The 13,970-nt window shown below is 40.7% G+C and overlaps 1 protein-coding gene across 4 annotated transcripts in view; it reads right to left on the bottom strand.

Moving 5' to 3' along the window:
• spag9b (sperm associated antigen 9b) overlaps positions 1-13,970 on the bottom strand; it is a 67,345-nt gene that overhangs the window by 29,530 nt on the left and 23,845 nt on the right. For all 4 annotated transcript variants that reach the window (XM_034707629.1, XM_034707630.1, XM_034707632.1 and 1 more), the window contains exons 3-5: positions 9,323-9,393; positions 8,349-8,458; positions 2,479-2,626 (exon numbers count right to left, since the gene is read on the bottom strand). In XM_034707629.1, coding sequence (XP_034563520.1) covers positions 2,479-2,626; positions 8,349-8,458; positions 9,323-9,393 — 329 coding nt within the window. The remainder of the gene's footprint in view (positions 1-2,478; positions 2,627-8,348; positions 8,459-9,322; positions 9,394-13,970) is intronic.

Raw genomic sequence — 13,970 nt, 5'->3', positions numbered from 1 at the left:
TTCACATGAGATCAAAATCTATCAACGTCTGGAGTTATTAATAATTAATGTAACACTCCGGTTTGCCTCGTGCGTAATTGCGCACAAGCGCATTCTTGTCCAGGCTCCATGTTACAAAATGACCATCGTTGGAGTTCATTGAATACGCACGTTTCATGAATGACACGTGAATGTGGTCGTAAGCTGATATCTGCACCCAAATCTGAGCTGGTTCCAACACAAGATTGATAAATGAGGCCCAGTGAGTCTGAAATCTGTTTCTGTTCAGTTCCCTTGTTGAAGTCTGAGCCTTCACTTTTATGACTGTATGTCTGCAGAGATTATGAGCCTGCTCCACACTTTGATATTCAGTGTGTTTAACATTTTGAACACCTCGGTACGATCCGTAGCTACTCAATACTGTCAGTTATATACATTGTGTTGTGAGGGAACATTTGATTCAGGGTAAAATCGGGGGTGAAATTTACATCCCTAGTCAGAACTGATCTCTGCAGGTCTTTATTTATAAATAAGGTCTGTGGGAGAAGCTCTGAGGTGAGGAGTGTTTACACCTTTCCCTGGAACACAAGGTCATCTGTATGACAGAAGCTCTCTGTGTAATTGAAATGAATGGATGGAAATGAGCTAGATTTACAGCCCCGATCAAACACCGTGGTGTCATCGGCTCGGGGGAGCACTATGTGGCATGCCTTCTAATTCTGCTTTGTTCTGATCCAGTAATTCAAGTGGCTTCAGACCTATATTTAGCACAGAATCAATCAGGACAACAACAAAGCATCCACACGGATCCCTCTGTCACCTTGAACACACATCAGACTTCAATAACAGGAGGAGACGTGAAGCTCTCACATGTTAGATAATCAAACTCTCCTCTCACACAGGGATTCAAACCTTTGGGACTCTGTTTGAACTGCTGGGAGGATTTCCATTCACCGCCCTTGTCTAAATCTGCATCACTCTTTTGTTGCTATAGTAGCAACGAGCAGCCAATAGGGATCAAGCTTCCCTCTGGTGATGCTCTGCTGATGAGGACGCTTCTCTTACCATCAAAAAAACACACAAACACACAAACACACACACGTGTTGAGAGGAGAGGGGAGGGGAGGGGAGGGATCACTGGCTTCAAAGTCAGAGAGGAAAACATAAAGGCCCTGCTGCTGGTCAGACTGTGTCCTCAGTTCATTTAAAGGGTCATTCTGGAGTTTTTTCTTATATTAGGGTCCAAATATCAAGCAGGAAACAGACCCAAATGGCTGCAAATGCTCCAGATTAAAGTACGGTCACTGAGGGTGCCTACATTTGTTTCCACCGACAGGATGAGGATGTTTTCAAAACTCAAAAGGACTTTAATAGGAGCAGTTCCTACAGAATAATAGTTGACACACCTTCACAGACATCGTGGTCTTTCAATTTTTGTCTCAACTAACTTGGCCTAGGTTGAGAAACGCCAGCATTAGGGATGGGTATGCCAAGCGAATATACCATTTGATAGTCCCTGGTGTAAAGGTGTAAAAGCCCAAAAAATATAACTTTAAAAATATTAAAATGTGACTTAAACTAACAGGCATTTTTGCTTAAAGACTAAATCTAAAATAGCTGCCAAAATTAACACTGCACCTTACAGTCTATGGTGTCAACAAGCAGAAGCTAAATGTGTCTGAACTCTTTTCTGAGGATTGATTTGACATGACGTGTGATCAGTTTGTCTCTGGTGTTGCTCATGTTAGGGAAAGCTAATAACCATTGTCAAGGGGTTTTGACCAATCAGAATCAAGCATCTTACACAACCAGAAGATCAGTAAGAGAGCCGGGTCATAAAATTAATTAGCAACTATTAGCAGATTGAAATAATCCTGATCAATCGATGACCAGAACACCTCTTCAGAATTACTGCAGGGCAAACAGAATTAAAGCACAGAGTATATTCAGACTAAAAAATACTGAAGTTTGCTTTTAAGTGACCAGTTCTCATGTCTAACGATGTCCGAGTACGAGTGTAGTAACAGCAATGAATACTCATTAGGAGGTTCTTAATATTCATGGTGGAGCCTAGCTTGAAGCATGGTTTCCAACAGCAACAATGAGAAGACACTCTGTCCTTTCCACCCTCCCTTTAGGTGAAAGGAAGGCCCCAAATGGTACCACTTCCTCTGCTTGCTGGGCTCTTAGCCACCCTGTTACTCACACACACACACTGACACACACACACACACTCTCATACACACTCTGAGACAAGCTGCTAAAGATTCCGGACACACTGAACAATCCTTTCTCTCTGAATGGAAATGTAGTCTTTCTTTGGTGTTTGCTGGCATCGGGCATTTTGTTTCCACAACCTCTTCTAAATGAGCCGGGATGATGTCACCGCTGTGATCCGTGGGAAGCTCTTTACTCTCTCTGACGAGTGATAGGAAGACGTCTGTATTGTTATCAAAAGCAGGGCTGATTTGTGGAGTTGTGTCGTAGTTTGGTTTGTACCTTGAGGCTGGTGTTTGACCGTGGATGGCTGAGGTTGTTAAACCTCCATGGTTCAGAGGAAGTGTCCACAGGTTCTCTCTGGAGGTCAGGGGTCATACCGTCAGTCCCAGGAAGTTGGAATATACCCATGGAGACGGGGCGCTCCTTCCTGGATTCAGAGACAAACAGAAAGAGAGAGGATGCAAAAAGCAAAAGAGCTCATTAGAAAAGGAGGAAATTAGCATCGCTCTTTATAACAGTTCAGATATTCTCCTGGAGCCTCACTGCTGGAAAAGAAAGGCTAAGATGTGAAGTGATGACTTTTTATGCAGCTTCTGTTTGCTGCACAGTCTGAGGTCTAGCAGGTTCTTTTTGTACCCATATTTGAGGTTTTCCATGTTGAAGTGAGTCAGAAGCAGACCTTGTCACCAGAGAGGCTCAACAACCTGCCAGCACTTCACACAGAGGTGCTGCTGCTTCAGAGATTCTCTGGAGACAACTTGGCACTGAAACAATGGAGAGACAAATAAAGCTGGTTGTCTCATAAACTCCGTTACCTCCCACCTCAGCTCAGGCAATAACTCAGAGCCATTTGTATCTCCATGATGAAGACGTTCTCCTCAATGTGTGTTACTGTGCAGCAGGAGGTCAGCTAAGACACTTCATGGCACAAACATTTATCCATTACAACGTGCAGAACAACTCACAAACCAGCTGAAAGAAGATAAAGTAGCTCATTACCCAGCTCTCTCACTGATCTTCAAGTTGTGTAAGATGACAGTTATTAACTTTCACTAACATGAGCAACACCAGAGACAAACTGATCACACGTCATGTCAAATCAGCTTGTTGACACCATAGACCGTAAGGTGAGGTAAAATTGTTAGCTTCAAAACAATGTGGCTGAAACATTAGCTTTGGTTAGCATGCTAAATCAGCAGGTTACAGTCATTTTCATATTGGATCCTGTCCATCAATATGATGAAGGAGCGGAGCAGGTGAGAGAAACTTTAGGTTAGCGATCTCTACAAAGAAACTTAAACCATGAGCGGTGGTGATGATAGCAGCAGGGTTCAAAGTTGTTTGTATCTTAAGTTAGTAGCCAGGTAATAAGCAGGATAATGTATGGTTAGCAAGACACATGTCTCATCCTGTCAGTACTTTTTTCCCATAACAACCTGCTAACCATACATGATCCCACTTATTACCCGGCTACTAACTTAAGATACAAACACGTTGTTAAAAACATTGATTAAAGATGATTTTATTGATTTAAATGATTTATGTTTACAGTTTTTAAAAATAGTCCCAGTGATTCCTCGTCAGTGATCGTTCCATGGTGATGGATTCTTCTCTGCCTGTTGTGGTGGATTGAACATGAAACTGTCCTCATTCAGCTCTCCTTCTTCTCTGAGCTCTGTGGTTCACACACCTTTAAAAAGAAACTAATGTCACAACTTTGAACCCTGCTGCTATCATCACCACCGCTCATGGTTTAAGTTTCTTTGTAGAGATCTCTAACCTAAAGTTTCTCTCACCTGCTCCGCTCCTTCATCAGATTGATGGACAGGATCCAATATGAAAATGTCTGTAGCCTGCTGATTTAGCATGCTAACATTTTAGCCACATTGTTTTGATGCTATAGCGTGGTTGCATGACGTTGGATGTTACTTTGACTGTGATTGGATTTGAAGAATTGCAATTTTTGCAGCATCTTAAACTGTGTTACACCTTTTTATCAAACATTCTGCAGACACACCTCCCTCTCTTATTACATAACAGCTACGAGCACGAGAGGACCAACAGTATTTATGAACAGTCAGGAACACATTGAAGTAAATACACAGCAGCCTCTGGTTCAACAGAGCAGTCATAAACCAGTCTACTCTAAAGGAATATTGAACCAGGCGAGCACAACAAAGGGACCACAGTGAAAAGAACAGCCGGCACGCAGCAGTGAAATAACAGCAGCCCAAAAACAATGGACACACCACCATGTCGAGAGGAGGAGGTCACACGCAGGCCACTGATGGTCACCACTGCTGCCTTTTGTTCTGTTTGAGTCGAGCTGTAAGAGAGATATCACACTCACACCATCACTTCTACACCTCTACACGTCTCATCGCTTCTTTAAAGCTGTAAACATAACCATGAGAGCAGTCATGAACTGTCAATGAGGTGCTGGAGTCTTTCAGGTATGACTCTGCCATTTTCACATCTCTCTCTTGACCTACTTTCTGCATGCTGTCTCACACTGTAACACACCCACATGAGAGGAGCACTGCGACTGCATGGTTACCAGCCAGCCACTGCACACAGACACACAGATCACTGCAGGAAGACACGATGGAACAACACAAGTAATGACACAACACACAGATACACAAAATACCTGCAGGGTCTGGGGAGGGAGGGTAAGGAAGGCAGGGCAGGTAAGCCGCCAGTAGAGACAGAGTAGTGGACCAGCAACAGCACCGACAGAGAGACCAGTACAGCAGAGTTGATGACCACCGCTCCTCCAACAAAGCCAAAAACAAACAGCAGCATACAACCGGGGCTCATGGCCCCCCCAGATGATGGCCCAGTGCCTAAACAGGGACTAGCAGATTTGGGGGGCACAGATGAGGACAGCAGATGAGTTGAGGGTCAGTGAACCATCAAACCGGCAGACCTCTGACTGGACATCAGTCTCTGTAAGTTAATGTAGCAGAGGTCAAAAGAGCGGTCTCTGTGTAACAGTGAAGCAGCAGCTCTGTAGGCTGCAGCTCCGCAGAGAGGCAGATACAGCAGGTCAAATGCAGAGCGGTCTGCCAGCAGCAGTCACAACAACAGTAATCCTGGTGGGTTCAGCAGCAGCAGGGACTGATGACAGCAGAGCAGCAGATGGAGGAGAGGCAGCAGCAGCAGAACCTCTCCACCACAGTCCTCTTCAGGCAGACTGTGATCCCATCCTCCTTCACTCCCCCTGTCCTCTGCTGAGACGCAACATGTCTGCTGCTGTGCAGTCCAGAACACTTTGACGCTCTCTCTCTCTCACTTTGGTTGCACCCAACAACCCTCCCTCCCTCTCTTTCTCTCCCCATCTCCCTCTCCCTCCCTCCCTCCCTCCCTCCCTCCCTCTCTCTCTCTTTTGGATGCTGAGGCAGCTCGTTCCATACGCCTGCACTCAGACTCTGCAGCTTATTGGCTGCAAAGCAGGGAGACTGATTACAAAGTGTGAGTAAGTGAGTGAGTGAGTGAGTGAGTGAGTGAGTGAGTGAGTGAGTGAGTGAGTGAGTGAGTGAGTGAGTGAGTGAGTGAGTGAGTGAGTGAGTGAGTGAGTGAGTGAGTGAGTGAGTGAGGTGACTTGAACCGTGATGACAGCATTTAGATACAGTAACCCCAACAATTCATTCTGTGGTGAATTTGAACACTTGAACCACGAGCCAATCAGAAAAGCCCAAGATAGTAAAAAACAAGCCTCTACATGCTTCTGTTAGCATGAAAACATTGTGTCTAAAACGCTAGTTTCAGTTAGGATGCTTTCATGTTAAATCCACCGCAACAGGCAGAGAAGAATCCATCACCATGGAACGATCACTGATGAGGAATCACTGGGTCTATTTTTATAAACTGTAAACACTACCAGTCAAAAGTTTGGAAACACCTTCTCATTCAAGGGTTTGTATTTATTTTAATGATTGTAAACACTGTAGATTAATACCAAAGACATCACAACTATGAAAGAACATATATGGAATTATTGAATGGACAAAAAAGTGTTAAACAAAGAAGAATCTGTTTTAGATTTTAGATTCTGTAAAGTAGCCCCCTTTTTCCTTCATGACAGCTTTGCACACTCTTGGTATTCTCTCAGTCTGCTTCATGAAGTGGTCTCCTGGAATGGTTTCTAATTAACATGAGCCTTGTTTGAGACCATCAGTTGTGTTGTTCAGAGGTAGGGTTAGTACACAATGGATAGCCCTATTTGACTACTGTTTTAATCCAGATTATGGCAAAACCAGATTATTTCATAGTTTTGATGTCTTCAGTATTAATCTACAATGTTTACAATATTTAAAATAAATAAAAACCATTGAATGAGAAGGTGTGTCCAAACTTCTGGCTGGTAGTGTATATAAATCATTTTAGATCAATAAAACAATCTTTTAATCAAGGGTTTTTTGCCAACATGTTTGTATTTTAAGTTAGTAGTTGGATAATAAGCGGGGTCTTGTCTCACCCTGTCGTGTTTCTACTTCCCATGACTGCCTGCTAACCAGACATTATCCCTTACATATAAAATAGACATTTCCATATGAAGTGCAGAGTGCTCCATATTAACAATAACTCAGTTTCTATTGGTGTTTACAACTCCTCTCAGCTGAACACATAATAAAACCTAAAGGCAGGTTATTTAATCACTAAAATGCCAACTGTTAATCTGAGGATCGCTGATAGCTTGAGCTTTATCTGACTTTAGATTAAAAGCGTGCTCATGAAACCTGGGCCTCCATCCTACAGGTAAACTGTGCACATATAACGACAAATCATGGCTTGTTTACTTAAAATAATGCTTCTTATTCATTGCAATAGTTTTAGACTTCTGTAATGTGTTGATTCCAAAGTGCTCTTGTTGAAATAATCATGAAGCTGGGATTTATTGTGCAGCCTCACAAAGTCCACCTCAAGCAGGCCTCGCTCTTGCACACCTTGTGAAAGAGGCATGAGTTGAGCATAGTGAGTAATGGTAATTAAAATTTTGATATTAACTTCCTAGCTTCCTGCAGCAGCAAAATCAAAGCTCATTATTCCAACAACTGTCAAACTGCAGCCCTTAACTACTCATCACCCTCAGCATCTTTCATCGGCCGCACAGAAGACACTGACGACGTTCTTTGAACCTACGATGTCTTTAATTTGTTAATCCCTTACAGCTGCTCTGGAGTTTTTCTTCTTCTTTAACGTCTCAGGTCTTTACTCGATTTCTCTGCAGACAGGTTCTCTGACCTAGTTCTCCCTCTCCCCTGTGGGAGCATATTCTGAACGTGTGTAGGAGTAGAGATTGCAGTGGTTAAATCTGCACCAATTCAAAACCTTGACAATGAGCCAGAAGTCTTGAGATCAGATATATTGACCTCTATATTCTATCAATGTGCGACGCTGTGAGACGTATGCCTTTGGATTCAGTAGATCTTTATGTAAGTCATGAATTAACCTGCAGTTATCTTTATAACCCTAAAAAACAACCTTTTTCAAAAAAACATTTATTTTTATTTCTTTTATTCTTATTGAATTATTAAATCTATAAATATATATATTATTATTTTAAATGTATTATACATCTAATTACTATGACAGATTTATTCTTATTGCATTCTTATTTTTAATATATTAGCATTATTATTTTAAATGTATTATTATTATTATTATTATTATGACTTATTTATTATATTTTTGTCTTGCAAATAAAATTTTTAAAATTTAAATGTAAATTTAAAAATGTAAAAACAACCCCCTTTAAACATTTTATTATTTGTTTTATATCTTATTGAATTCTTCTTGAATTTATTATTGTTTTAAATGTAATTGTATTATTATTATTACTAATTTTTTTATTTTTTTTATTATTATTTATTATATTTTTTCTTGCAAATGCAATTTCAAAAATTAAAATTAAAATTTAAGAATGTAAAAACCACCGTAAAGACCCAATAAAAGTGATGAAATGACAAAAGAACAGAAGACATTCAAAGGGAGCAAGTTTGAAGAACCTGTGTTGTGGAGGTCAATGTTCTGCTTCAAATGTTTATCGCTCTGGGAAATGATGTCAGGGTGCATGAACATACTTCCTCTGAGACATTTGAAAAGAACGCAACACAGACTGAAAATGTGAGGAGGAGTAATCTCACCTCGTCCTGGTTGATGTGTTTGTGGCCATGCCTGCGTCTGAGGGCTCTGCTTGGGATACGGCATGCTGGTGCTTCGTCCGCTCCAGGTGCTCCATGTAGCTGTGGATCATCTGTACAGCAAGAAACACAGTGAGTTACTGATGTGTTAAAATGTTTCAACTGTTTAATGCAGGGATTTCCACTACAGAGTCATGTCTGTTTTTAATGCAGTGACTTCCACTTCATAGTCATGTATGTTTTTAATGCAGTGATTTCCACTACAGAGTCATGTCTGTTTTTAATGCAGTGACTTCCACTTCATAGTCATGTATGTTTTTAATGCAGTGATTTCCACTACAGAGTCATGTCTGTTTTTAATGCAGTGACTTCCACTACAGAGTCATGTCTGTTTTTAATGCAGTGACTTCCACTACAGAGTCATGTCTGTTTTTAATGCAGTAATTTCCACTACAGAGTCATGTCCGTTTTTAATGCAGTGACTTCCACTACAGAGTCATGTCTGTTTTTTGTGCAGTGATTTCCACTACAGAGTCATGTCTGTTTGTAATGCAGTGATTTCCACTACAGAGTCATGTCTGTTTTTAATGCAGTGATTTCCACTACAGAGTCATGTCTATTTTTAATGCAGTGACTTCCACTACAGAGTCATGTCTGTTTTTAATGCAGTGACTTCCACCACAGAGTCATGTCTGTTTTTAATGCAGTGACTTCCACTACAGAGTCATGTCTGTTTTTAATGCAGTGACTTCCACCACAGAGTCATGTCTGTTTTTAATGCAGTGACTTCCACTACAGAGTCATGTCTGTTTTTAATGCAGTGACTTCCACCACAGAGTCATGTCTGTTTTTAATGCAGTGACTTCCACTACAGAGTCGTGTCTGTTTTTAATGCAGTGACTTCCACCACAGAGTCATGTCTGTTTTTAATGCAGTGATCTCCACTACAGAGTCATGTCTGTTTTTAATGCACATACCTCAGTGTGCCTCTGATGGAGAGTGTTATACTCCTTCTTAAGCTCCGCCTCTCTCTCCTCCAGTCTGCTGACTAGAAGAAGAAAAGAAGCCGAAATTATTCAAAGTACAAAAATACATTTTTAAAAAAAGTGATAAACTTCTCTGGAAGATAATAACAGCATGTTTAAATCAAAGTAAGATAAATAGAGTGAATCTGTGGTATCTAATGTGACAGTACAGAGTTAGCTGCAGTAACATTTCTGAACCAGAAGAGGGCGACCAAGCACCAACAGACCCCTGATCTTAGACCCAGACTCCACCTGGACATGAAATTCTCATCATTATCAACACTTCAAATTTAAAGCTCCGACACTCAACCTGATCAAAGGCTGCTTTGATTTGGACAACAACAACAACAACAACAACAACAAAAACAAGGATAAACAGTTTTATCTGTGAAAACAAACATGGCAGCTTCTTGGGTCTCTTTCTATAAAGTTAATTTTTTTTTAAGTATATGGGGGGGGGGATTCAGTTGTTGCAGTAACACGGACTTAGTAACAAGAATGGAACAAGAATAATAGAGCACAAATAGAGTCAATTCAAATTAAGTAAAAATTCAAATAGAATAGATATAGAAAAATAGATTAAAAAAAAGAATAATAAAAATTTAAAAAAGGTATATACAAATGTTACACATGTTGTAAATATTTGCAATAACAGGCAGTAAGCAAATGTTATTCAGTAGTGACAGGTTGACATGCTTAGACTATGACAGATTGTATGCAATATAAATAAATACATATATATGGGTATGTAATACGTCTGTATGCAGACAAAGAGAATTTCAAAAAGTACTGTATAATAATAGCAACATGATCAGTTGTAATAAATAATAATAAAATACAATATAATCAAATAAAATATGATATAATATAATATATGATATCATAAAATATAACAATATAATATAGTTGAATTTAATAATAATAATAATAATACCAATATGATATAATACAATATAATATAACACAATATAATAACAATACAATAGAATAGAATAGAATGTGCTATAATATAATATTATAATATAATACTATAATATAATATATCGTCAGATGATCAGAGAGTCAGTACAGAATGGTTGAATAGAGTGAGACAGACATTGCAGGGATGAGAAGTGTTTTGATAAAGGTCAGAGTGAGCTGTAGTCGAGGATTGTAAATGTCCCTTTCTCCTTTAAAACATCAGAAAGATGGTAAAGAATTGAAAGAACAAATAATCCACCTCCATCATATCCAGTGAGGAACAAGTCATCCATCACCTGAAGCTCTCAGGTGATGGATGACTTGTTCCTCAGTTTGTGGTCAAAACAGCCCGACGGTCTTTGTTTGTGATTTCAGTTGCCAGCCAAGCAAAACAGCCCACATGAAAACTGCTTACAGTCCCTTTAAAATCTCTCTGAGTAATCCACAAAGCATCTCTGCACCGAGCGTCTGCAGAGATTGTTTGAATCTCATTCACCAAAACCTTCCACACACACAATGGTTTGAGTCTAAAAGAGCCTTTTTATCAGGTTTCCATCGAGATCAGTGAAGTGTCAGTTCACACAGCAGCTGCATGGAGGGATGTAAATCATGGTTCAGTGTGGTTATGAGAGGCCTGGTAGAGGAAGGTTCATTAGAAACAACCTAGGTCAGATACGAAGGTGTAAATATGAAGGAGAGTTGCACGTTAAAAAAAGAATAAGAAGATTGACTTGGCTGCAGCAATAATTGGAGGTAAACCAGTACACTGAACAACAAGCTTAATGTTATCAAAGCTGCTTTTCCAACAACAAGTAAACAGGTTTGAAAAAAGGGGCGTTTGACGTGACATTTAAATTAAATGTTGCATAGAAACTGTGTCCTGAAAAGGAGACTCTTATTAATGTCACATCCTCATGATTTAAAGGGTTCATCTATGAGTCATACAGAGGCGTCAACAAAAAGTGAAATGAAAACAGTGTCTGCGTTAAATACTTGATGCTGATTGGTCAAAAACCAAAACAACTGTGATTAAGTAATTTTGTTTTATAAAATGTTAAAATATTTTCAAAATGTTAATTTGTCTCCAACTTTGTAAAAGTGTCTCATCCTTTGTTATTTTGCATTGCACTTCCCAGCCACCGTAGGATAATGTTAAGTGTGCTGGTCATTTAAAAATCATTCACAACCCTCTGAGACACGACCCCTCCTTCAGTTAATGCTCCACTGACATGATTTGAAGTCGCTTGATGGTTTTAGTCTCACTGCTGCTAATTTGTTCTGCAAACAGAATCAGGGACAAATGAAACTCCTCAACAGAAAAAGAGGAAGTGACATATTAAAGAAGAAAAAGAAAGCTCTTAAATTTTCCCTCAGCGTAAAGGAGGCATGTGGTTCGGTCCTGTGGTGGAACAAAACAGCAGTCACACACTCTGCACAGTCATGCACACGTCATGTGGATTTCTTCTAAAGCCCTGGAACACCACTCTCACAGGGTAATTCCAGTGCTTTTAAAAGTGGACTCTCCTTTATATAGTTTCAGGTTCATGTTTGTTACACTGAGACTTCGTTCGATCTGAATATACATGTGAAAACACCCCGGTCACACGCGAACACACACACTAACAGGCCAAGCAGCTGCAGAACAGCAACTACTGAACTTATTGTTTTCATCACTACTAAGGAGAAACCATACACCTGCCATGTTTGAAATGAGGATATTCAAGACCGTACTCTATGTTCTATTATTAACAAAGACCCAACATCAAGACAGGATCAGATCCAGTCCCATCTTACAGACAGGACTCAGTCTGATCTCATCTTAATCCACCATGAGCAGAGCACTTTGCAGCATTTAGCAAGTTACAGTGGCAAGGACAAACTTCCTTTAACAGGCAGAAACCTCCAGCAGGACCAGACTCATGTTAGACACACATCTGCTGAGACCGTGTTGGAGAGAGGGATAGAGGGAGATGAAGAAAGAGAGAGAGATGATAGTGGTGAGACGGATAGTAGTAGTTGTAGCAGCTGGAGTCTGGCACGTCCACAGCAGCAGAGATCCAGAGGAACCTACGAGACAAGGGAGCTCAGGGACTCCAGAAAGGTCTATGGTTAGTAACTTTAATGGGACAGGGAGAGTTAAAGTGAGAGACGGACAGAGAGAGGAGATAGAGGGAAAGACAGGATCCCGTGTGTCAGTTCCCAATAGTCTAAGCCTATAGCAGCATAACTAAGAGCTGGTCCAAGCCTGATCCAGCTCTAACTATAAGCTTTATCAAAAAGGAAAGTTTGAAGCCTACTCTTAAAAGTAGAGAGGGTGTCTGCCTCCCGGACCCTGACTGGTAGATGATTCCCAAGGAGAGGGGCCTGATAACTGAAGGTTCTACCTCCCATACTACTTTTTAGATACTTTAAGTACGACGAGCAGGCCTGCATGTTGGGAGCCTAGTGTTCTAGAGAGGTAATAGGGCACTATGAGCTCTTTAAGATACGTATGTTCAAAGGCAGTGGCAAGGACAAACTTCCTTTAACAGGCAGAAACCTCCAGCAGGACCAGACTCATGTTAGACACACATCTGCTGAAACCGTGTTGGAGAGAGGGATAGAGGGAGATGAAGAGAGAGAGATGATAGTGGCGAGACCTACATGTATCCTAATGTGTACATACCTGAGCTAAGAGGTTACTTTTGGGCCATTACACTCCATTTTGCACTGTTTCTATCAGTCATTTACATGCCAAAGTCTCTAAAATAGCTTTAGAATGATCTAAAATGCCAAAATTCCACTTTAAGAGATGAAAAACGGCCCTGTATTTGTACAGGCTTTCAGATAAAGACATAACTACTCTGTTTTCCATGAGGCATTGAGCTGCGGTTTATATCGTAGAAATAAAGAAAGCTTCTGATAAAGGATTCGTTTTGCAGATAAAGTTAACAAGTTAGTCAGAGTCTTAGCTCCATAAATCCTCCTCATGTTTGGCTTATTCAATTACAGCTCATTTAGCAGACTTGGCAGGCAAACACTCATAGTATGTTACTAATGGCCTCTATTCAGTAACGACAGGGCAGGCCATCTGCCCTCTGGCACATCAGGCTAACACAGTCACAAGACCTGCAGACGGTCGATGGTATCTAGCCCGTGTGTGTGTCTCTGTGTGAGTGTGTGCCCGTGTATGTGTGAGTGTGTGTGTGTGTGTGTGAGAGAGAGTGAGAGAGTGAGAGAGTGAGAGAGTGAGAGAGAGAGAGAGAGAGAGAGAGAGAGAGAGAGAGAGAGAGAGAGAGAGAGAGAGAGAGAGAGAGAGAGAGAGAGAGAGAGAGAGAGAGAGAGAGAGAGAGTCAGTCTTAGTCAGCTGGTGAGGAAGCTAATCAGCCAGACTCCAATCAGCACTGATCCAAAACACAACCAAATGAAACTCATCATAAAGCACTCCAAAGATCTGTACTTAGAACACTGGAGAAACCAAACAAAGACCCAAAGTAGAATGAATTGTTATTTGACCCTAAACCATGATTATAAATGATCTGAATATCTGTACAGTGTCAGAGATACCAAACAAAGATGTATCCTGACCAAATACAGGCTGAGTGACCACCAGCTGGCTATAGAGACAGGGAGACACAGACAGACATGGCTGCCCTGAGAG

The sequence above is a fragment of the Notolabrus celidotus genome, chromosome 18 (genome assembly GCF_009762535.1).
Source record: "Notolabrus celidotus isolate fNotCel1 chromosome 18, fNotCel1.pri, whole genome shotgun sequence".
Lineage (NCBI taxonomy): Eukaryota > Metazoa > Chordata > Actinopteri > Labriformes > Labridae > Notolabrus > Notolabrus celidotus.
The sequence above is the reverse complement of the archived record's forward strand: the minus strand, read 5'-3'. Positions and strand labels throughout refer to the sequence as shown.